Consider the following 25,317-nt stretch of genomic DNA (forward strand, 5'->3'; position numbering starts at 1 on the left):
CCTCTCAATGACAATAGCAGAAGATCTGAGAGCCTTCCTTCTCCACATCTGTTTCTAAACTGGGTCTTGATCACCTTCAGTTTGGAGAATGATAGCTCGACTTATACAGTTGTCACTGGCAGCTTAGACTGCACTGACCCAAAGACAACAGAACAGGATACAAACAGGAAAGAATTAATCTTCCTCTGTTTTTTTTAACTAATGGCAGTAAACAGGACATTACAGAAGATAAGACAGGATGTACAGTAATAAATGCATAAATGACAGTTTGTGGAGAAACAGGTTGAAGTGAAACCTGATGTGATGCTTAGCTAGAGAGATAATTATGACACACTGACTCTGCAGCTGACACATTGTGACTGTGATATTATTATGCAAATTGTGCACAGTGTATAAAAAACTATTGGCAACAAGTTAATGCAGCTACAATAGAAATTATTTCCTTACAATTGTCACGGCATTTACTGCCCCTCAAGACTCCATATTTCCCTGCACTGAATGTGATTAAATATTCAGTGTTATGAGTGCATTTTACATTCTTATACTGAAAAGCACAATCGCTTTTTGTTATGGGCATCTAGAATATTACATATTACTAATGAAGTATTTTTTACTTATTACAAGTATCAAAGAGGAAGAGATGGCAGCTGCACCTTTTCATACCTTTTTAGGGTGGAGTGTTTTATCTCTGGATGAGACAGAACAAGCTGAAAGAAATTTTATTTGCTTCTATTGGCAACATCCCAAGATGAATGAACTATATCAGGCTATTTACTGACAAACAATATATAGAGAGTATATCTTCAGCTGTGTCCTTTAACTTTTTATGTGGTTTCATAAAAAAAGAAACAACTGAATAGACAGGTGACCAATCAGCTGTTTTATTGTTGTATAATACTTAATTATAACTGAGCAACAAACACTTATTGTACTTAAAACAAATCATCATCATAAAACACCACAAAGTCATGTAGAGTCCATGTCCCAACAACCACTTTCAGATTTCAGATCAAAACTTTGATTACTACCAGATTAACTTCTTATTTACTCTGATTATTATTAAACAGTAACTCACAGTAGTTAACTTTTCATTTGGCAGGAAACACCACAACGTTTGAAGCATAGACACGAGGACTTCCATCAAGTCAGAAGCTTAAATTCACATCTGTTGGATTCTGCTTCAATATTTATTCAAATGGGTTCAATGGTACAAATCATAAAGTTTGTTCAAGACAACCTCAAATGTCTTCTATACTGCCTTCACTGGTGTGATTGCTCCCTCATGTTACTTTTTCATCAAATAGTGGTATACCTCTGTTAATACATTCATAAATTTTGACTTCAACACAGTTGCAACTAATCCAGCAATGATCGCCAAACCCACAAAACCTCTAATCCATGTCCGTGGTGCTTTGTTCAAATGCTTCTCAAGGACTCTGCTTTTAGCCTGCTGTCTGATCTCTTCCTGTGTCATGTTTCCTGATGACAGTCTGATGCACTCTTCCTCTTTCTGTATTTCTCTCTCCACTGTTTGCAGCATTTCATTGGTGTAGTAGCCTTCATTGTTTTCCATCACTATCTTGTCTATGGTGTTGAGTAGCTCTGCCACCTGGAACTGGTTGCTCCTGTATTCATCCTGCTGTTTGATCTTCCAGTATTTATTATCAACGACGTGGCACCGGCCGCTGCACTTCTTCACCAGATCACTCATATGCTCACTTTCACTGACAAACTCTTCAATCTTCATCCCTTCTGGGAGCTGGTCACCCTGGGTTAAGACAACTGCAGCATATTTGAAAGCATCAACAGAGAAATATTCACACATTTTTGTGATGACAGCTTTCTCCTGCTTGGTGAATTTCTCCACTTTAAGCACAATGAGAAAAGCATGAGGCCCAGGAGTGCACTCAGTGATACACCTCACCATCTCAGGCTTCATGTCCTCCTCAGACCTGCCTGGGTCAAAGAAACCAGGAGTGTCGATCAAAGTGATGCTTCTTCCATTGACAGATTTGGTTTCTGCTTCACAAAAATGTGTTTTCAAGTCATTAAAATGGTTTATTTTGAATGTGGCCTCTCCAAATATGGTGTTAGCCAGGCTGCTCTTCCCAGCTCCAGTTTTCCCCAGTAGGACAATCCTCCTTGTGTTCAACCCTGAAAGAGAATTACTTTCTATCAGTAAAGCAGGTAACTTGTCCAAGTGGTTTTCACATTCATTGATTTTCCTACAATAATTATTACACCAGTTCAGAAACACTTCAAACACAAGTAGGAGCTCTGCTCTGCTTTAAATGTTTTATAACTCTATAAAGACTCTAACAAGCCATTCAACTGCATAATTAAGTTCAACATCAAACATCAACTCAAATATTTAAAAAAGTACAGCTAATGTTGAGTTATACTATCCTGGAGTAACAGTCAATTTGTAGATGTCTACTGTGAAATTCACAGTTTCCCATTTTAAAGTGTTCGATAATAAATTCATCATTATATTTCGTATGAAAAAATTGGTTGATCTTCTCTGTCTGAGAGACGTGATAAGCATATATACTTGTTTATCTACAAAGCCCTTATTGTGAAGCTACAATCTTAGATCACAACTATGCTTGATTGGTCCTCTGGATCACATCATACTCAGTCTAATGACCGAGTTTCACTACAAGTCACTAGAGTTTGTACTGAGCTTGGAAGATCTGCATTTTGTTTTTATGCTCCGACCACCTGGAACTCTTTGTAGAGCACCTTAAAAACTGATACTTAAGTAACCCTTGAACATTTTAAATCTATGATCACAAACCACTTAAATTCTGTTTGTACTTGTTTTAATTGATTTGTTTTATATCTTGTATCTTTTATTATCTATATACTTGTTTTAAATGACATCGACATGACTGTAATGAGGGTCAGCTTTCAATGATTTTTGAGTTTAATGAAGGTAATAATAAAACTGACATTAGGAACCTCTTCACTCTAATAATTCTGGGAATTATCTGATGGATACTGTCACATGTCATAGAAACTTTAAATAAGGATATAGAAAGTTAGTGAAGAAATGAAAATTAAGAAGAAGAAAAAGAAAAAAATATTGTACAAATAAAGTTGAAAAATATTTAAAAGAAAAATAAATAGCATTGAAATGTGGTTTATATTGGACTACCCCTCCGTCCTTAAAATGAAAGCTGGGAATTGTGAATTTCTTTTACTTCTTTAAATGGAAGTATTTGGCCTACAGTTTAGTCCTCATTGTTAACATAATAGCTGAAATAAATAAACTCAACTTACCTTCCATGTTGTCAAAAACAGAGTTCAGTTCAGAAAATTCTTCAAATCCACGAGACGTCCTCACTGGCAGTCTTTTCTCTTGTTCTCTTGCTCTGACTTGCCTCTGGCACTTTTTTTTCTACCTATCTGACTTGTTTCCTGGCTGCAGGTTATGAACACATATTGTATTGTGGCATGAATGAGATCCACGCGTGCGGATGTAGAGGAGTCGTGCGTAAAACTCAGACACCCAGGCACGCATTATTTTTGCGCTTTAACAGCAGTCGCGCGCAGAATATCTCTGCTCGCGTGAGAAATATTGTAGCCTGTGAGGAGAAAACCATGCGCTGAGCTCGCGCAGACTCCGAAGCAGCGCGTGACTGTTATCCTCGAGTGCACAACTACCATCACTGCTCTCCGGCACGTAACACTTTCACCTGCTCGCTCGAGAGTGGTTGGCGGATCCAGTTACCATTATATCCCTAAATATAACTGGTTCACTGATCTGCCATCCTGGACAGCTAGGTACGGTAACACCACCTGGACAAACCACATAAACCAGTTCTATATGAAAAGTTCCCTTTGATAACTTCGGCTGTGATTTGGCGCTATATAAATAAAATTGATTTGACTTGAATGTATGCAAAACCTTAAACAGAGCAATGTACTTGAATGTGATTGTCTGAGCTCTGTCTTTTGTTTCTTCCATTAGTGACATTAACTTGATAAAACACTGGGACTTTTTTCTGTTTTTACTTAATCCATATAGTTGTTTTGTTATTGTTTGTTTTAGTAAATTTCTTTGGTTCAAGATGTGATTCTTTGGCCCTAAAAGTTATAAACATATTAGTAATTTGTTTTTTGATTTTTTTTTTAACTTAGATCCTGCAGTTATTTTTATATTGTTTATTCTGGTAAAATGTCAGTGCTTTGCTCAACCATTGTGTTTTCTCTCTCCCTGTGTGACCTATGAACCTATTGATAGCAGCAAGTTTATGGGTGTGTGTTCTCTGTCTCTGTCTGTACCTGTGTGTTAGAGTATGTGTGAGGGTTTTTATCTTTGTGAGGACCAATTACAGTTTTAGATCTGTGTGTGAGGTATCAGGGATATGAAGTATACCTTTGTTTGACAGTTTGATTTTCACAAACAAACAACAAAAATGTTGCTGTTGATGAATAAACTGACTGAATATTAAAGCTTGAATGAGCTGTTGTTATTTATTTGTTTATTAGTATCAAATAGTAAATTTAAGCTGTGGTCTGTGTCACTGTTGGTGGCTCAACATCAGTTTTAATTCTGTGATTTGGATCATGGTTTTATGAGGAAAGAGACACCTGAAACAATTTTTAATAATGAACAATTTTATTGTTGAATTGTTTCATTGTATAGCTATTAGCATTTCATTTAGAAAAATAAGAGGTTATATAATAACAAAAAATAATTCATTGCATAAACAAAACATTTTCTGTGTATAATTGGCAAAGAGTTGAAGCACAATCAGAATAACAAACACTTTAAAACATTTCAGTTACCAAGAGGGTTATACTCATGAAAATCTTAAAGATTCTCTCAAGAACTCTTATATACATCTAGTTTCAAAGAGCAATACTTTGAAATAATAAATCAAAGTCATATCCAGATATTAGAACTTGATAAAATATTTTTAAAAGTAAGATGTTTGCTGTTTTTTTGTGAGAATATCTGGCAAAAGAAGATACACTAAAGTAAGATATTGTTCACAAGGAGTGTCAAGTGAAACAGAAACTAACTTCTGCATTTGTTTCCCTACATCACCTCATTTTTGATCCAAGATGGTCCAGATATTAAAACCCCAAGTGGCACAGAAACTTCTGCATTTGTTTCCCTGCCTCACCTTGTTTTTGATCCAAGATGGACACATACTGTATGTGACTAAAGATTATTTAGTAAATGTTAGAATTTTAGAAGAAAATATAGTTCCCATACAATGGGAATAGATGAATGAGAGTCAAATTGTAAAGCGTTTGAGTAAAAGCACTATATAGAAAAGTATAGTAACAAGAACAATATAACAGTCAATTTATTTCACTTGTCTGTCAGAAGTGGCTCTTTCTCCTCACTTTACTTATGCTTTTTGCTGTTTTGTATTTTTTTTTAAGTGTTTGTATAGATTTGTCACAAACAGACTTTACTGTGTTGTCTGCTGCCCCTCCTATTGAGTCTGCTTTATCAGCTTCACAATGTCCTAAAATAATAAAACCTCCTACTACTGCTCCTCTGGTAATATCAACTAATTAAAAAACATTACACCTCCTTTCATGCTTGTTAATCATGCTGTACACTATCTGCTGCATCGCACTGGTGTAGTAGCCTCCATTGTTTTCCATCACTATCTTGTCTACAGTGTTGAGTAGCTTTGCCACCTGGAACTGGTTGCTCCTGTATTCATTAGGTTGGTTGTTGTTCCAATACTTATTATCAACAATGTGGCACCGGCCGCCGCACTTCTTCACCAGATCCCTCACATGATTATTCTGACTGACGCACTCCTCAATTGTCATGCCTTCAGGGAGCTGGTCACCACAAGTAAAGACAACTGCAGCATATTTGAAAGATTCCTCAGAGAAATATTCACATATTTTCCTGATGACAGCTTTCTCCTGCTCTGTGAATCTCTGCAATCTTAACACAATGAGAAAAGCATGAGGCCCAGGAGCACACTCAGTGATGCACCTCACTATCTCAGTCTTCAGGTTCTTTGCGGACATGTCTGTGTCAAAGAAACCAGGAGTGTCGATCAATGTGATGCTTCTTCCATTGACAAATCTGGTTTCTGCTTGACATTCTCTTGTTTCAGAGTTGAGAGCATGGTTGATTTTGAAGACATCCTCTCCAAATATGGTGTTAGCTAGGCTGCTTTTCCCAGATCCATTTCTTCCAAGCAGGACAATCCTCCTTGTCTCTGTCACTAGAAGAGAATAATGTATCATAATCAGTCATGTACATTTGTGTCTTGCTGCCTCCTCACAGTGCTATTTGGGTTCTGGGAGAGTTTTGTCCATTGTAGTACTGAACAAAATGTTAAATCATATTTAACTAACTGAAAATTGTTTGCTTTGCTGATGGCAGAACTGAGCAAAGCAATAGATTTATGTAAGAATATAAAGTAATTTATCTAATTATGTTTCATGGCTTTGTTTTTCACTTTGTATGTTTGACAGTTTATATTTTAAATATACAATTACTTTTTGTTTTCAGTCATAAAATACATTTTTAAGTCAATAATGTTTAGATACATTTCATGTACATTTAGTTGTTTTGTTTTGTTTTTTTAACATTTTATAACATTTTTTCCTTGTGGCAGATTAATATGATGCTCAGAGGAACACAGATATACACAGAATAACTGAATCAAAATTTCTTGAAACTGAGTTTGGTCTATTTCTTTGCTTTGATTCTAGTGAGGTTCTGTGTCAACACACTATGATGAACAACCAGCAACAAGTTACTGTGCTGAAAAAAAGTTCTCATGAATCGATATTCCAGTTTCAATGAGGGCTGCACCTCTTTTAGAGGTGTAGACTTGAGTCATATTTAAACTACTTTTGAAAGTAAACTCTGAACACTGCTATCAGTCAACAAAGGTCATTTTGTGCTCAGAGATTCAATAATACTATTATAGATAGTGGTTCCCTTTTAAATTTACATACAAATATAAAAGCAAGCTCGTCATTATTTTTGGCTTTCCCTCTCTGTAGCACATGTTTAGACTTTATATAGATTTATGATATTTGTTGTCAGTTTATGAAAACTGTAGCTGTATATTCAGTATCCTTGCCGCTTCATTTTTTCACATAACAAGCAGTGATCAACACTAGTCTGCCGGAGAAGGCTAGTAAAGCACTTGTAATTTGATCAGACTTAAGGACTGCTATGTTGCCGGCATTATACCAAACGACTTTTCAAACAATTTTGCTGTTGCAGACAAAATTTCCACTGTTGGAACAAAATCATGAGAGTTTTGCTTGAGTTGAGGCCCGCTCCCCTCATCTCAATCATTTGGTGTAAGGTGGTCAAAAAAACTCAGTCTGAGATGTCAGAGATTTGATTTGATAAAATCAAACATGTTTAATATTATCAGAAGTGTACCCTCCATCCAAAGCTTTGTTCAATTTGTATGATAACAGGATAAACCAGGGGCAGATCTAGGATTTTTCTGAATCAGGGACCATAAAGGGGCCACATTTTACACAGAGGGGCCAAGTACATGTCCTACATCCATGCACAATTCCTTATTCAGTAAGATGTATATTTAACCAGTCATTCCTTGTTTGCTGTTGACTCTATAGCTTTGATCAAAGACACACATCATTCAGAGCTCGACATTAATGCTTGTCTGGGACAAGTGAATTTTTTCGTGGGACAAGTGGAAGAGAAATTTACTCGCCCCATCGGACAAGTTAAGAGTCATACATTCATGGTATGTGTAGTGTTTCCCCTACCATTGCCTGACCCCCACCCCTCCTGAAAGAAACAACTAAAAACAAATGTAACTTATAGTAGCAGGATAGCAGGAGTGTGATAGGCTCGCACGTGTTCATACTGTATGTGTGTTGCATAGACTGTATTATGGTATGTTGTAATCAGGGCTGTAGTGGAGACTAAACACACGTGAATGCTTTTTAGCCACATTTTAAATTCAGAAACAGTGTTTATGCACTTTCATCACTTTACAGCTGTTAGTGGCTCAGACTGGCTTCCTACTGCAGTTTCTGTTGTAGCTTATGGGAGCACTCATTTTGTTTTCCAAACACTGTATCCTTTTATGAGACACGGAGATAGCTGTTACTGTTACACGGACCAACAAACTACTGCCCACCCGTGCTACGCAGGTGTTTAAAACAAACAAACCCTCCATACTGAAGCTAGCAGGCAGATTGGGGCCGTTTCACGAGACAGATGAATGAATCAGAGTTGAGAGGATGATATATGACATTAATTGACATGTGCAGCATCAAATAATAATCTGTTAGACAAAATACAACTAAGTAATAACTAGCAAAAACTCTTCAGTGGAGCTAAAGTTTTTTAAATTGACATTATTGTTTCCTTTTAACCATCCAGTTTATCAGGTGCTGCTGTGTAGCTGATAGTTTGGATAACTTGACTGCTGATACATTCCCTCCCGTTTGTCCACATTTACTGTAATTAACACCATACGAGTTAAAGTTCTGCTTCATGCTCTGTCAGACTTTTTAAAGGAGAGCTTTTTACATTTTCAGAGTGAGTGAAGGAGTCAGGAGAGAGGAGACAGAAGTGAGGAAGAATTGCAGGATGTAATGGTGTTGGTGTTGAAAAACAAAGAGAAAGTAAAGAACTGATTCAAGATTTAAAGAGAGAGTTTAAGGAGAAAAGAGAAACACATCAGGCATCAGGTGATGGAGAGACATAAATACATTCAAAGCATGAGGCAGAAAAAACCGATAAGGTCTGACTTCACTTGTCACCTGTATCTAGATGAATTTATGTTCTGATAAATATTTTTAAAAGCACAATCTGTTATCCAAATGTAAACTAAAGGACAAAAGTCAAAGCACAAGATTAAAACCTGCTATAAAAAGACTTACAGATCTTTGAATACAGGCACAAACACTACACAACAACTACATTAACATTTTTCATTAATAGTTCATTAACAATACTAGTATTGTATTTCCCCCTCAAAAGGAATCCAAGGGGAAACACTGTCAATCATCATCATTAAATGTCAGAAGGATGATCAATGGTTAATCTTTAGAGCTCATATTGAAACAGATTTTACAAAGTGCTTTGCAATTAAGGATCAAATGAAAAATTAAATGAAAAAAATTAATTATTGTCATTTTCACCTATTGTGACTTTTGTGCCTGGACAAGTGAGAGGTAAATTTACTTGTCTGAAGGACAAGTGCCTCAAAAAGTTAATGTCGAGCCCTGACTTTGAATATAAAATGCAAATTGTGCCTTGTTCAGACACATTGTGTACTTCAAAAAAGCTTAGAAAATAATTGTTAATATGTAGTTTATTAAAGTTCCATTAACAATATTTGCAGGATGAAAATATATACATACCATAAGGTCCCAGGGAAGCAGAATAATTCTTTGACGGCTGCACAGGACCCTCTGCTCTACACTGGGAAACATCTGTAAAGAAGCAAATGAAATAAGACTTATTTAACTCTTACTCAAATGTGAATGCACCTCATTTTCCATAACCTGACTGTCATCATGACATACACAAACAGTAATTACATAAATTTTGATCCAGAAGTAATTTATAATCTAATTTATATTCTGGTCACTACAATAGAAGTTTTAAAGAAAAGACTCAATGCTTGAAATATATATATATATATATATATATATATATATATATATAATATATAGCAACTGTACATACCTGCAAACACTCTCGATTTTTGCGGGAGTTTGCGCAGCTGCTCTCTGCGCTGGCAGTCCTTCATCCAGTCCTCTGTCCTCCGCTGCTGATGTGACGCACTGCATGCAGGTACCGCTGGTAGAGAGAGAGAGGAGGTACTGGTTTGTCTCAGCCAGTAGCTAAATTTACAACTTTGATAAACAGTTAGGCTACATACAGACAGCTTTCGTTGTGTAAAACAGGTGGTTTGATGAAGCACTTATTGACTCTCTACTCACGAAGGTTTTGTTGCACTTACAGTAGCCTAACAAGTGTATCATCTACTCCAACAAAACGTTATCTTCCACCTAATGCCTAATGTTCAATAAACCTAAGTTCAATAACTGCAGCAAGTAAACGCTCTTTCACACGTTAACACAAACTAATGTGGGGAATGTTCATTTACTATAGGGTTTCTGTGGAGGATGAAACTCTGCGCGCTATTGTGCGCTTCAGCTCTCTGTGCAGTCTCATGGTGCGTTCAACTCACATCGGAATAACCAGATTCCTGCCTCTGATATTCAGGTCATATCGGAATTACCAGTTCCCACTTATAAATACGATTCTCATTAACATGCAAGCTGCATCCCAGTCATAAACATGGGAATCTTTCCCATTATTACCTCCCCCCACATGACGTAAACGAAGCATCACTGTAGTTACAAAAAGTGTTTGAGGTGCCACAGTTTGTGATGTTTACTCATCTGTAAAGAATCAAACGACAAGTGACAGGACAGGAGCAGTTCAGGGGCCAATGAGATTTCAGCTGTGGCCAGTGCCTGTCTGGCCCCGCCCCTGGATCTGCCCATGTGCATAAACCATGGATGTATAAAGAGAACTGGATACAGGAAGGACGCCAGGCTTTGAAGCAAATTTGACATAGTGGCCAAACCGTGTAATTACAACGTCACGTGATGTACGCTGGCCCAAAAACACTTTTTCCCCATAGACTTACATTGTGAAAGAGACGTCAGTAAATCAGCAGATAAATTTTTCTGAGTGTCACAACCCTCATGAAATGACTTGTCTCACTATCAGACAACTTGTCTTGTTTGTAGGCGAGTCTCGTCGGTTTTCTCTCTAGATGCACATTTTGCGGAGGCGCCAACTCATGAGGAAGACTCTGTGTTTATGTAAACATACACAGCCTGGTTGCCAGAATAAAACGCTGGCATTGTACATTTCTGCAAACCACGGAAACTTTGAGTATCTACATTTCAACACGTGTAATACATAGCATATTAACATTTCAACAAAACGTATCATATCAGCATTTCTAAAGTGATGTAGTTCACACACATCATTCTAGAACATGCGCTTCAACAAGCAGCAAAGTCTAGGAGCTCTAAGTTTTTGCTGAATTTTGCTTTATTTTTGTTGTGTTTTTGTTGTTTTTTGTCGGTTGCTGATGGATGTTTCTGTGGGGAGAAGAGTTTCCAGGGAAGAGCTTCTTTCATTGAGGCGGAGCAAATCTGGAGGATACCACCCTCTTATACCTGAGATAAAGAAGTTTTTCGTGGTTGCCGTGCTGGTGCAAAGGTGAAGGCCAGGAAATGGAGATATAAGCCCTTTCTGCCATCGGTCGTTATGGGAAATGTCAACTCTCTGCCCAACAAAAGTGATGAGCTGGAGATATTGGTGAAGACTCAGAAAGTATACCGTGAGTGCAGCATCATGTGTTTTACTGAAACCTGGTTGAATCAAAACATCTCTGATTCCTGTGTGGGACTACCTGGTTTCACTCTCATACGGATGGACAGAGACACTAAAGCTGGTGGAAAGAAGAAAGGAGGAGGACTGGCTTTATTTGTGAATCAGAGATCAGAGATAATCCTTGGCATATTACTGTCAAGGAGAAGATGCGCTGTCCAGATATTGAATTATTGGCAGTTGGTATGAGACCATACTATGTACCAAGAGAATTCCGTCATATCATAACAATACTTGTGTATATTCCTCCCAAGATAACTAATGAAGTTCCATGTCCACGTCAGTTCACAACCAGACAACGTGCGTACACATTACCGTCCGTACGCGCACTCTCTCTGTGGATAAAGCAACCGCTGCTCTCCTCTCACCGCTTTCCCTCCTTCTCTTTCCCTCTCTTTTTACTAGTGGTGCAACGGATCGTAGTTGATCCGTGATCCGTACAGATGGCCCTGCATGGTTCGGCATGCAGGTAAACTGAGGATTAATTGAAAAATTGAATGTCTCATTTATCACAACGCAAACAAACTGCTGTAAGTGCAAGTCATGGACAGACAGCACGTCACTAACAGGGATTTTGAAGAGCGACGACCAAACCAGCATTTAACAGTCCGTTGTGACATCTGCAGGTATGTTTCCATGCTGTTTAATATGCTGCAGCTGAGCAGATAATTAGCTATTTAGCTGCTAACTGACGTTAGCAGTGAATGTTTGTTGGTGGCTCGTTCAACAGACTAAGCTGCAGGACAAGACGTGTGTTCGTGTTTGTAGGTTATCAAGTTTTGATGATGTGGACATAGGCTATTGTTTCATTCACTACCATGTTTAAAAGAGGAAGGTATAAGGCCTCGTATTGCAATTTAATTTAACAATTGAGTATTGAATATTTTATATATTTTAAGATTTTATTTAAACATTGGACATCTTGAATGTTGTATGTTGAATCCAAACTGTTTACTAACACACACACACACACACACCTACATAATCACGCACATTTTCTACACATCTGACGGTCAGACAGCATGTAACATAGCGCCGCGCTGCCCCTTTGTTGTCCGCCATCAGACACGTGTGTGCAGAAATGCCATCGACTACTGGTCGGCGCTATCTTGCTATTGTTTAACCGGAACGCTGACTTCTGCCGGTTGGTTCTTAAGTAATGTGACTTCTTCCCAAAGTCACGCCATCTTGAATCTAATGCAACGTCATCTCGCCAGATCACGGCCGCTATCGTAAGGTCGTGTGACATCAGCTGGCCAGATCACGTCGACCATCTTGTCACCCACACACACACACACACACACATACACACACGCTTTTTCTTACATGTTTTGACTGTACACAGCTGCTGTTTTTATGTGTGTTGTTTTATTAGTATTAGTTGGTAGTATAGTATTTGTTAATTGAAAAGCCTGAAACACTGGAAACCGCTCCACTTACTCAATCAGACACAAAACAAGGGTAAACTGCACTCAGCTGCAAAACTTTATGTACATGTTTGCGTCGGCATATCATTAGTGCAAAGTCTTTTATGAATAGGTCTTTAAAATGGGGCAGATTGTGGGTGCAAATGCTGTGCAATTCACAGTGCTATTAGCAGACGCAATCCATACTTTGTAGATTTGGTCCATCCTGCATTATGGTCAGTAAGCTGCACATGTACCAACAGAACATTTGAAAACAGCACGTTCATTTGATATGAAAAACAGTTTAATTGTCACTGTAGGTCATAAAACAAAATTATGTGCAGCACCTCTCAGTAAGAGCATAATAAATTATTATTTAATTACAATCATCAATTATTAAGGGCTAAAGGTCTGTCTGTCTGTCTATTTTGTGTTTAAAGGCACAGAGGTGGAACCTTTATTTTGAAGAGTACAGTGCAAATATAATTGATAGAGCTCACTGGCCAATCAGAAACAAGGGGGCGCTGAAGGCCCACCCACCAATGAAAATGAAACATTGAGTGGTAAATTTGTCTCGTCAGTCAGAGCAGAAAACAAGAAATCGAGTTGTATTTGTGTTTTTTGCCCAAAATTTTAAGAACAAAAAAAAACCAACCTGTTTCTGGTTTCTGTCTGTGTCAATTGTACCGAAAAAACAGACGGTTAAAACGTACCTTGGTCTGAAACAAATAACAGATTAAAGATTTTTCGTTTTTGAATAACAAATGAATTACAGATTATCCGATGAAACATGGACCTACCTGGAAAATAGTAGCCTCCTTTGTTTTCCATCACTATCTTGTCTATGGTGTTGAGTAGCTCTGCCACCTGGAACTGGTTGCTTCTGTATTCATCAGGTTGGTTGTTGTTCCAGTATTTATTATCAATGACGTGGCACCGGCCGCCACACTTCTTCACTACATCACACAGACACTTATTGGGACTGACAAACTCTTCAATTGTCATCCCTTCAGGGAGCTGGTCACCATGAGTAAAGACAACTGCAGCATATTTGAAAGATTCCTCAGAGAAATATTCACATATTTTCCTGATGACATCATTCTCCTGCTTGGTGAATTTCTCCGCTTTAAGCAAAATGAGAAAAGCATGAGGCCCAGGAGCGCACTTAGTGATACACCTCACTATCTCAGTCTTCAGGTTCTCTTCGGACATGTGTGTGTCAAACAAACCAGGAGTGTCGACCAACGTGATGCGTCTTCCATTGACAGATCTGGTTTCTGCTTGACATTCTCTTGTTTCAGAGTTGAAAGTATGGTTGATTTTGAAGACATTCTCTCCAAATATTGTGTTAGCTAGGCTACTTTTCCCAGATCCAGTTTTTCCAAGCAGGACAATCCTCTTTGTCTCTGTCACTAGAAGAGAATAATGTATCATAATCAGTCATGTACATTTGTCTCTTGCTGCCTCCTCACAGTGCTATTTGGGTTCTGGGAGAGTTTTGCCATTGTGGTACTGAACAAAATGTTAAATCATATTTAACTAACTGAAAATTGTTTGCTTTGCTGATGGCAGAACTAAGTGAATCAATAGAAGTATGTAAGAATGGAAAGTAATTTATCTAATTATGTTTCATGGCTTTGTTATTCACCTGCATGTTTGACAGTTTATATTTTAAATGTACAAGTACTTTGTGTTTTCAGTCACTTAATATATTTTTAAGTCAATAATGTTTAGAAAAATTTCATGTACATTTAATTATTTTATTTTATTTTTTAACAGTTTATGACAGCCATCTAAAGATTATTTTTTCCTTGTGGCAGATTAATATGATGCTCAGAGGAACACAGACCTACACAGAATAACTGAAATAAGTTGTTAACTCAACTTCCATGATGTTAAAAGGTACAGTATCTAGAATTTATTGGCATCTAGCAGAACGGAGGTGGAATATAATAATCAGAAGTATGTTTTAATTAGTGTATAAAAATAAGAATCGTTGTGTTTTCGTCACCTTAGAATGAACCCTTATATGTACATAGGGAGCGAGTCCTCTTCCACAGAGGCCGCCATGTTGCACCACCAATAACGGATTGGAACACGATCAGCAATTTTCTGCCAGCATTGCTCTCTCTCCTTATTTGCAGCAACAGTGTTGCTTTTTGCTGTGATAATGTATTTATATTCTTCATAGCTCTCCTTTATAATGACCTGTTCCTCCTGACTGAAGCAGGCGGCACGCGATCAGTCCATTTTGTGCGGAAAGAGAGTCAAATGAAACGCCAAACGCCCCCCTTCATGGGGACGCACACAAACTCTGAAGCAGGAAGCCTGAGTTAACAAAGAAAGTTGATAACCACCGTCGTGATACCGCTTATCTCTGATCGCTAGGGTCACGCTTGTTTAGGGTTTATCGAGCCAGCTCACACAAAGAAAGCCTGGGTATGTTGAACTTACTTCTTAGTACAGCCATCAGGTGTACGACAATGGTTTTAATTGTTTGTTTGTTTTTTTCGGTACAATTGACACAGACAGAAACCAGAAACAAAAAACACAAATTCAGCTCGATTTCTTGTTTTCTTTGTTTTCTCACTGACAAAACAAATTTACCCCTCAATGTTTCGTTTTCATTGGTGGATGGGCCTTCAGCGCCCCCCTGTTTCTGATTGGCCACTGTGCTCTATCAGTTATGTTGTCGTGCTGTACTCTTCAAAATAAAGCTTCCACCTGTTTGTCTTTAGACAGCAATGTCAACACAAAATATACAGACAGACAGACCTTTAGCCTTTAATAATTGATTTATTGTATTGCTGGTTCATGTGCAGCTGAGTGACCAAATCTACAAAGATTTACGCACGCAGCACAGCAGCCGTAACATCATTAACAAAGAATCAGGATCTGACGGTAATTAATGTTCTGTGTTCTGCAACACATCTATAGGTCAGCTGTTAGACACTTATTCCAGGTTCATACGGTGGGAATGTTTGTAATAAAGAAGCCCTTATGGATGAATCCTGAGCTCCATCAGCGCTGTTATTTTTATTTTAAAATCCGTAATAAGCTCACAACCCCACTTGATATCCCCCCATGTCTGACTGTATATATCGCCATTGATATCATTGAATATTAATTCAATATCATTCAAGCCTCACAAGCTTAAATATTTGAAGAGAGAGAGACACAGAGAGTGTGTGAGTGAGAAGCGTGTGTGTGCACACAGTGAACACTATCTGAAGACGCTAATAACTCCACTCTAACTGCATGTAGCTCTAGTCTTTATGAATTAGACTGTTTTTGCACCGAATGTATCAATATTACCTAATTACATACATGCAAATGGAACAGGCGCATCATGACGCTTTTTGCTTGGCAACAAATAGCAACAGAAATCAAAAAATAAATAGAAATGTGGACAGCTACACAAAACAAAACAAACAAACAAAAAAAACAGACAGGCATCGATAGATAGGCATTTATGCAGGGAATTATCTACAGAGACAGCAAACATCATATGAACCCTCAACTATTGTGCAGTAAATCTGTTTGGGACCTCTCATCCAGGTAGTATCAGTTAGAATCAAGCTCGCACTGGACTGTTGCCTCCATCAGCTGTGATCACATGGAGCCACTTGGTGACTGGCAAAACACACTCAGTATAATTCTGCAGACTGGTTAGAGATTCATCCTACATGATATGGTCTAGTAAAAAGAACCTCCTCGTTTTCATGTCCAGTCAAGCAGACTGACTACATTTGAACAGATTTACTGCACAATAGTTGAGGCTTCATATGATGCTCACTGTCTCTGTAGACCATTCACTGTACACTGGGTGTACAAACCTATTAACCGAGAAAGTTAACATAGTGCGACACCTGCTGGTTATTTTTTGTAACTACTTTTGGCGTGTTTGCTTGCCTTACTGTCCACAGTACATCCTGAGGAAAACTTACCAAAGTGCTTTCATTTACAAAATAGACATAATGCGTTATGGTCACTCAGCTGCACATAAACCAGCAATACAATAAAACGCTGTTGCATTACTTTATGCACCAACTTAATATTTGAAAATGAAAGCGCTGTCTTTCATTTGATATGAAAAACATTTTATTGTCATTGCAGGCTATAATAAATTATTATTCAACTATAATCATCAATTATTAAAGGCTAAAGGTCTGTCTGTCTGTCTGTCTATATATTTTGTGTTGACATTGGCACTTTCTAAAGGCAAATAAGTGGAACCTTCATTTTGAAGAATACAGTGCAAACATGACTGACAGAGCACACTGGCCAATCAGAAGCAAGGGGGCGCTGAAGGCCCACCCACCGAACAGAAAACAAGAAATCAAGCTGAATTTGTGTTTTTTTGACCAAAATTAAAAAACAAAACAAAAAACGACCTGTTTCCGGTTTCTGCCTGTGTCAATTGTACCGAAAAAACAAACGGTTAAAACGTGCCTTGGTCAATACCAATACACGGACCCAATAGGTGCGCTCTCTCCAGAACCAAACGGGAAGTAGCAAACCAGGTCGTCACTGTAACGGCCGAAAAAACTCCTCAAATATCGTCGCACCCACACGATATACGGTTGATTAACAATGTTATGAGTCGGTGTTTAATTCGGCGTGTATCTGATCCACTAACCAGCACGTATTTTAGTGAGAAATCTTAATTTTTGTAACGGTTCACCTCTCATTGTCAACGGTCTTCTCCCAATAAATTAGCGCAGCTCTCCAACAGAGACTGGTAGGCGACAAAATCAAAAATGTAACGTTTGTACGGAAATACAGTTTATCTTTATCGATTATATTGATGCCGAATTGACAAGAAGACTTTCACCAAATGACGCCTTTCATCTTGTGTTTCTAGAGTTATGTGTCTTTGCGGACACGTAAGGGATTGTTAATGTCATATTTCTTAACCCCATCAGACCTGAATTATTTCCAGCCATAGGGGGAAAAAAAATATTTTTTCTTACTCATATTATGTAGAAATGAGGCTCCAAATAATACAATAAAATAAAATTCAAAGGTATTTCTTTATTTGTTTTATTTCATGTCCATTGCAATGGACGTCAGGTCTGAACAGTAGTCTGAACTATATTTTTATTGAGATTTGTAGTTTCCTCTACAGGACTGGAAAACAGTGAAGAGATGCAAAGTGACTACCTAATGAAACATTGACCACAGTAACAGAACTGTCATATGCTTATTTTATCCAAATCCTGGCTGTCAAGGGTGCAGCTTCATCCTCAGTCTCATCCTCACTATTTACAAATATTAACTTTTTATACTATGCCAATACATTGGTTTTTATATCAAAACTTAATTTTCATAACTTGCTCAGATTACATCTCATTAGACCTGATGACCATTGTAATGAACAATGACTTTAAAAAAAATCCTGTGTATAAACTTGTGCTAAAAGTTACTTACTTCTAAGATCTTTGACAAAGGCCCTGTTTACACCTGGCATTAACATCCGTCTCGGCTGATCCGATCACAAGTGAACCAAATACGTCTGTTTACACCTGGCGTTAACATGCGTCTCCACGTGCGTCTTGAGTGACCACTTGTGATCGGATCTCACTTCCCCGCTCTATATGCAAATAAACACGGACATCATTTCCGTTTGCAAAGACCACATTCGTTCATTATTAACCCGTGGGAGGAGCGGGAGTCCGTGTATCCTCCATGCAAAGCTGTGTTCAACTTGCTTGATAACAGGATACACACTGCACTGTGCCCCCTCACGAATATCAAATGCCAGTCCTATTGACTTGCTCTAGTACCGTGTCTGAACACACACAGACACACACACACACACACATATATATATATATGACATCACATTTTAGAGAGGTAAACACACAGTGTCCTCCGTGAGATACATTTGCATTAAATTAGAAGACCAAGCCTGGCGGTGTAGGCCAGGTCAGTGCGGTAAAGCAGGAAGTTGATCACCGCCACTGATCAGTTTTGGACTGTGATGAGATGATGGTAGTGTATGGAATCAAATAATGGTCATAAATATTTTGAGCTTGAAGACAATGAAGACAACAACTCCCATGATCCCACGCTACTTCAACCATCATCAAACTCTGTCTTTTGTTATTGTTTTGATTGAGAGATCCCTATCAGCTGAAATTACATATTGTGTGTTTAGATTAATTAATTATTAAAATAACACTAATTAAATGCATCTGTTTTTCTTCTTAATGAGCCACTCAGCTGATGGGATGAATGGAAATGATTAAAATAAAAAAAATAAGACACTTGAAAACATATGAAGAATTTGCTGATTTATTGTTAAATTGTACATTTATATGCAAGCAAACAAACTGAAAATTAAATGAAAATTATGAAGGGATTACATCTAAACAACCATTGGCACTTCATAATCATTTCAGATAAAATGTATCAGGAAAAATAAAAATACCTTTTAATTCATGATGAATTTATGATTCATGATTATCATTTACAACAACTCTCAGTTGATCACATTATTAATTAGCTCTGAGCAAGAATAGCTCAGAAACAAGCATTTACCCTACAGCTGCCATATTGTTCATTCTCAACAAAAAAATGATGTGTTCTTATGAGAAAAAAATGTATTTTTGAATTAGACCTTTTATTACTTCTGATGTTTGTCAGCTGCAGATGTAACAGATGTTGCTCCTGCTGTGATTTCTGCTGCTGTTCCTATTGCTACTCCTACAAATAATGATATGTTTGGTCCTGTTTCATTCATTAATTTCATTGCCCCACCAAAGAAAGCTCCTAACATTGCTCCTGTTACCTGCAGCTTTAAACAACTTTCCAAAGATGCTGGTTTTAGCTTTATGTGTGATCTCTGGTTGTATTTCTCTCTTCACTGCTTGTAGCATCTCAGTGGTATAGCAGCCTCCTTTGTTTGCCTCAATTATCTTGTCTCGATTTGTGTTTATAAACTTTTCATCACTGTGTTAAATAAAATGAACTTCAATTTGACTTTTGGCTGAAGGCTCTTCTATAACTAATCATGCTTTGTGCTGCCATCTAGTGGTTGCTGAAATATAGTGCAAGACTACATCACAGTTAAAGTTTCAGGTTTTGTTTAGTCATACACCCTCCCTCTCTCACACCCTTATTGAGTTTTTATCTTTTTCTGCTGTTTTCACATTATTCAGGTTGAACATTAACCAAAGGTGCTTTACTTGTGTGTTGGGTGAGGAGACAAATCGGCAGAGAGCTCATGCTTGAACAAAATGATATGTGATTAGCTTATTTATTATCAGAGCTGGTGCACATTTATCAGTGTTAATTGAAATTTAGCCTAAACATGTCAGACAAAGCACAGATTTGAAAACATTTTAGTTAAAATGGCTCTATCTGCAAAAATAAACACTCAAGAACACTAAATTAATGATTTTATCTCTGGGGTGATTTATTTCTATCCATAGCCAACACATTTGCCCATTTGCTACCTAAAGTAGTTTAACAATGGATGAGAGATTCATTTATAAAAAGGAGAAAGTGAAAGAGAGCAGGCATGCACACAAGAGATGTGAGAGTGAAACATAACTTTATTCCTTTTATTTATATTATGTAACAAATTGTTTAATGTAGCTGACAAAACTCTCTGTAACACGTATGTAATGAGCCAGACATGAGCTACTCTGCTCAGATGTTACTGAACAGATTGTGAAGACAATGGTTGATGAGTCACAAATACCAAACATGTGATTCCTCCTTTTATGTAGGAGGTTGCATGTTATGTTGCTATATTTTACATATTTGCCAGTGGTGATTTGATCACAATAGTTAGCCCGTAGCTTGTTTCAAATGTTATCATTCAAATGATAGTTTTGCCAAAATATGAGCTTTCAGAATGTACTGCATAGTTGTGTCAGATAAATATAAAGTGATCAGTGTGAACAAATAGCAGTAACTGAAAGAATCAACCTTAACTTACCATCCATGTTGTTTCTTTTCTCCTTTGCGCTGACTCCTGTGTTTATTCTGATTTACTTTCACTTGCTATAATCCTTCTAATACTAAACCTTGATGATTGATTATTTAGCCTCCACTGATATGAAATAAGTTTTAAGTATCCCAAAGCACCATGTATTAATTGATTCATAAAAACACATAAAAACTTAATTTGCTCAATAAAAATTTTCCAATTTTAGATCCAAAAAAGAACTACAATTATTTTTGAAGAAGCATCAGAAGGCTTGTCAGACAAAATTATATACAATAGTTTACAGTAAATACATGAAGTGATATTTTCTGTTTAGGAAATAAACCAAATATTTTAAGGTCGGACAGAAATACAACCAACAGCTTGAACTGATTTGAACAAATCATTCAATTCAATTTAATCTACTAGGAGATATGACTTTTTAATGATTATTCTCTTTTCCTTTTTGATGAGACTCAGCTCATTATTGGTCTTGACTCTGTTTTGACTCTTGCTGTAATTGTTTTTACCAAACATCATTTGCTTTGTCTAAACATGATTGGGCTTCATTCTTTACAGCTGCTGCTGCCCTCTTTGCTGCTTCCCATGGTGTTTCTGCTCCCTCAGCTGCAACATAACCTGACAGACCTCCTTTCACTGCTCCTGCTACTGCAAATACCCCTGGAATTATGCATAATGATACTCCTCCTGCTGTTGCTCCTGCTGCTCCTCCTATTACTCCTCCTATTGCTCCTCCTACTGCTTCTGCTACTGTTGCTCCTCCTATTCCTGCAATTATTCCTCCTCCTGCAGCTTTTGCTGTTTTTACTGCAGCTTGTTTTACTGATACCGGCTCTGAAGATTCTTTTAAAACCGTGGCAACTAGTCCAACCATCACCACCACACCAAATAAAGCTCCTAACACCACACCTGTTGCAGTACCTGCCAGTCTGATCAAAAGCTTCTCAAAGACACTGACTCTAGCCTGCTCTCTGATCTCCTGCTCTGACATGTTCTCTGGCAACAGTCTAATTCTCTCCTCCTCTTGTTGTATTTCTTCCTCCACTCTTTTCAGCATCTCATTGGTGTAGCAGCCTCCATTGTTTTTCAACACTATCTTGTCTATGGTGTTGAGTAGCTTTGCCACCTGGAGCCGGTTGCTCCTGTATTCATTAGGTTGGTTGTTGTTCCAGTACTTATTATCAACGACGTGGCACCAGCCGCCGCACTTCCTCACCAGATCCCTCACATGATTATTCTGACTGACGCACTCCTCAATTTTCATCCCTTTGGGGAGCTGGTCACCATGCGTGAAGACAACTGCAGCATATTTGAAAGCTTCTTCAGAGAAATATTCACATATTTTCCTGATGACGTCATTCTCCTGCTTGGTGAATGTCTCCACTTTAAGTAAAATGAGAAAAGCATGAGGCCCAGGAGCGCATTCAGTGATACACCTCACTATCTCAGTCTTCAGGTTCTCTTCGGACATGTGTGTGTCAAACAAACCAGGAGTGTCGATCAACGTGATGCTTCTTCCATTGACAGATCTGGTTTCTGCTTGACATTCTCTTGTTTCAGAGTTGAGAATATGGTTGATTTTGAAAACATTGTCTCCAAATATTGTGTTAGCTAGGCTACTTTTCCCAGATCCAGTTTTTCCAAGCAGGACAATCCTCCTTGTCTTTGTCACTAGAAGAGAATAATGTATCATAATCAGTCATGTACATTTGTCTCTTGCTGCCTCCTCACAGTGTTATTTGGGTTCTGGGAGAGTTTTGTCTATTGTCATACCTGCCAACACTCCCAATTTTCGCGGCAGTCTCCCTATTTTTAACCCTTTCTCCTGCTGTGCTCCTACTTGGTAATTACTCGGTTATGTAATGCTTGGTTAATCTCTTGATTTCATAGTTTTTTCCTTTTCGTTATCACAACCTGTTTCTGGCACTGTACAGCCTGTGTGTGCATCTGCTCTCTGTGCAAGTAATCTTTCATCATGTTCTCTGTCTGCTGCTGCTGATGTGATTCACTGTCTGCAGGTACCGCTGGTAGAGAGAGGAGGTGCTGTCTTTTCTCAGCCAGTAGCTAAATTTACAAGATTTTGCCAAATGTTAAGATACGTGGCAAACTCAGATAAACAGTTAGGCAACATACAGACAGCTTTCGTTGTGATGTTCTATGGTCGTGTAAAACTCACTGGTGGAAGATGAGACACTGCGGGCAAAGCTGCTGATGTTTATGCTTGTTGAACAGATGGTTTGATTAAGTCTTTATTGGCTTTTCACTGGCGAAGGTTTTGTTGTACTTACAGTAACAAATGTATCGTCACCTCAAGTAAAACGTTATCTTTCACTAACCTCCTGACTTTTTTGAAACCTAAATGTTGGCAGGTATACATTGCAGTACTGAAAAAAATATTAAATCATATTTAACTAACTCTACATTGTTTGGTTTGCTGATGGCATGAGTAAGCAAATCAGAAGTATGTAAGAATAGAAAGTAATTTATCAAATTATGTTTCATGGCTTTGTTATTCACTTTACATGTTTGACAGTTTATATTTTAAATATACAAGTACTTTGTGTTTTCAGTCATTTAATACATTTTAAGTCAATAATGTTTGGATAAATTTCATGTACTATTAGTAATTTTATTTGATGTCTTTAACATTTTATGACAGCCATCTGGAGATTATTTTTCTTGTGGCAGATTAACATGATGCTCAGAGGAACACAGATCTACACAGAATAACTGAAATAAGTTGTTAACTCACCTTCCATGATGTTAAAAAAGACATCAGAGTGAAAATGTCTTGAAGTTGAGTCTGGTGTATTTCTTTGCTTTGATTCTAGTGAGGTTCTGTGTCAACACACTACGATGAACAACCAGCAACAAGTTATGCTGAAAAAAAGTTCTCATGCATTTATATTCCAGTTTCAGTGAAGGCTCCACCTCTTTAAGGGGTGTGGACTGGAGTCATGTTTCAACTGCTTTTGAAAGTAAACTCTGAACGCTGCTTTTCATTCAACCAAGGTCATTTTGTGCTCAGATGAGATTCAATAATACAATAATAGATAGTGGTTTCCTTTTAAATTTACATACAATATAAAAGCAAGCTTGCCATTATTTTTAGCTTTCCTTCTCTGTAGCACTTGTTTATACCATAAAACATATGGATTTATGGTATTTGTCAGCATTTATAACACTCTATCTCTGACTGTTTTATTGTCCTCATTGATATTTTTCAGTATCTTTGCTGCTTCATTTTTTCACATAACAAACACTGATTAACACTAGTCTGCCAGAGAAGGCTGGTAAAGCACTTCACTTGTAAATCAGGAATTTGATCAGATTTGACAACTGCTTCTCAGTACCAGCTGTCTTAAATCAGCCTTTTTCTCATTTTGACATTCCAATAAAATCAAACATGTTTAATATTATCATAAGTCTTTAGTCTTGGCTCATTCAAATAGGGAAGTTCAATGATGTGAACATTGTCAACAACCAATAGGTGCTCTCTCCAGCAGCAAACCATGTAGTTACTGTAACGGCCTAAAAAACTACTTAAATACCATCACACACACACACACACACACACACACACACACACACACAATAAATGGTGAATTAACAATGTTATGATTCGCTGTTTAATTCGCTTAACTGATCCACCAACCAGCATGTATTTTAGTGGAAAATCTTAATTTTTGTAACGGTTCACCTCTCATTCCCACCGTCTCCTCCCACTAAAATAGCTCAGCTACCCAGTGTGCCTTGTGGTGCTACGCAGATTGGATATCCCAGAGCGAGGTGTCACGGCAGAGATTTTGAGCCAGACTGTTGTAATTTTCACTCTGACTCTGACTGTTAATATCTCACTTTATTAAGATTAAATATTTTTTTCAGGCGAGAAAGTAACCACGTAGATTCTAAATATGTGGTCAGTTTATCCAAATAACACCTGTTTGTAAATCTGTTGCGACGTTTTCTGAGATGTGAGGAGCCGCTGGCCGGGTGAAAGCAGCTGGTCTTCTCAGCTGCTAGCAGCCGGAGTCCTGATCTGTCATCCCGGGGAGAAAATGACCTGATGAACTGATCTGTGCAGCTCTTTGGTGATTCATGCTGGTTCTAAGCTGGTTCTCCGCAGCATTTTGATATATGATATAATCCCTCTTGGAAGATACATTTTGGAGTCACAGATGAATTGTAGCTGCCACATTGGTTTGTCTGAATGTACAGTGAAGCTTCGTGTTCTTAATTTCTGGACAGAACAGTACAGATAGCAGTCTGGTGGTGGTGTAGCAGTCTCTGTTGTTTTCCTCCACTGTCTTGTCTATGGTTTTGAGTAGCTCTGCCACCTGGAACTGGTTGCTCCTATATTCATCCTACTGGTTGTTCTTCCAGTGTTTATTATCAACGACGTGGCATCGGCCGCCACACTTCTCCACCACATCACTCAGAACTTTGTTCTGTTGGACTCCTCAATTTTTGTTCCTTCAGGGAGCTGGTCACCATGCGTGAAGACAACTGCAGCATATTTGAAAGCCTCCTCAGAAAAAGTATTTCGT

At 37.9% G+C, this 25,317-nt stretch overlaps 3 protein-coding genes across 4 annotated transcripts in view; all 3 read right to left on the minus strand.

The window, feature by feature from the left end:
* LOC122974477 (GTPase IMAP family member 8-like) overlaps positions 1-18,322 on the minus strand; it is a 41,506-nt gene extending 23,184 nt beyond the window's left edge. The window contains exons 1-6 of the mRNA XM_044342511.1: positions 18,244-18,322; positions 13,614-14,225; positions 9,680-9,793; positions 9,352-9,423; positions 5,550-6,209; positions 1,381-2,154 (exon numbers count right to left, since the gene is read on the minus strand). Coding sequence (XP_044198446.1) covers positions 1,381-2,154; positions 5,550-6,209; positions 9,352-9,423; positions 9,680-9,793; positions 13,614-14,225; positions 18,244-18,289 — 2,278 coding nt within the window. The 5' untranslated portion in view covers positions 18,290-18,322. The remainder of the gene's footprint in view (positions 1-1,380; positions 2,155-5,549; positions 6,210-9,351; positions 9,424-9,679; positions 9,794-13,613; positions 14,226-18,243) is intronic.
* LOC122973943 (GTPase IMAP family member 7-like) lies at positions 866-4,028 on the minus strand. Its single transcript, XM_044341759.1, has 2 exons — positions 3,283-4,028; positions 866-2,154 (listed from the first exon to the last, which is right to left on the minus strand). The coding sequence occupies exons 1-2, from the start codon at positions 3,287-3,289 to the stop codon at positions 1,286-1,288; spliced, it is 876 nt and encodes a 291-aa protein (XP_044197694.1). The 5' UTR covers positions 3,290-4,028; the 3' UTR covers positions 866-1,285.
* A 2,030-nt stretch (positions 18,323-20,352) lies between the features above and the next one.
* LOC122973937 (GTPase IMAP family member 7-like) lies at positions 20,353-23,647 on the minus strand. 2 transcript variants are annotated; one of them, XM_044341750.1, is made up of 2 exons: positions 23,523-23,647; positions 20,353-22,441 (listed from the first exon to the last, which is right to left on the minus strand). In XM_044341750.1, exons 1-2 carry the CDS (start codon positions 23,527-23,529, stop codon positions 21,276-21,278), a joined length of 1,173 nt encoding a protein of 390 aa, XP_044197685.1. In that variant the 5' UTR covers positions 23,530-23,647; the 3' UTR covers positions 20,353-21,275. The 2 variants fall into 2 exon arrangements, with proteins under 2 accessions (XP_044197685.1, XP_044197686.1); XM_044341751.1 differs by having other exon boundaries at positions 20,353-22,153; positions 23,523-23,633.
* Positions 23,648-25,317: the final 1,670 nt, after the last annotated feature.

The sequence above is a fragment of the Thunnus albacares genome, chromosome 22 (assembly GCF_914725855.1).
Source record: "Thunnus albacares chromosome 22, fThuAlb1.1, whole genome shotgun sequence".
In the NCBI taxonomy this organism is placed as follows: domain Eukaryota; kingdom Metazoa; phylum Chordata; class Actinopteri; order Scombriformes; family Scombridae; genus Thunnus; species Thunnus albacares.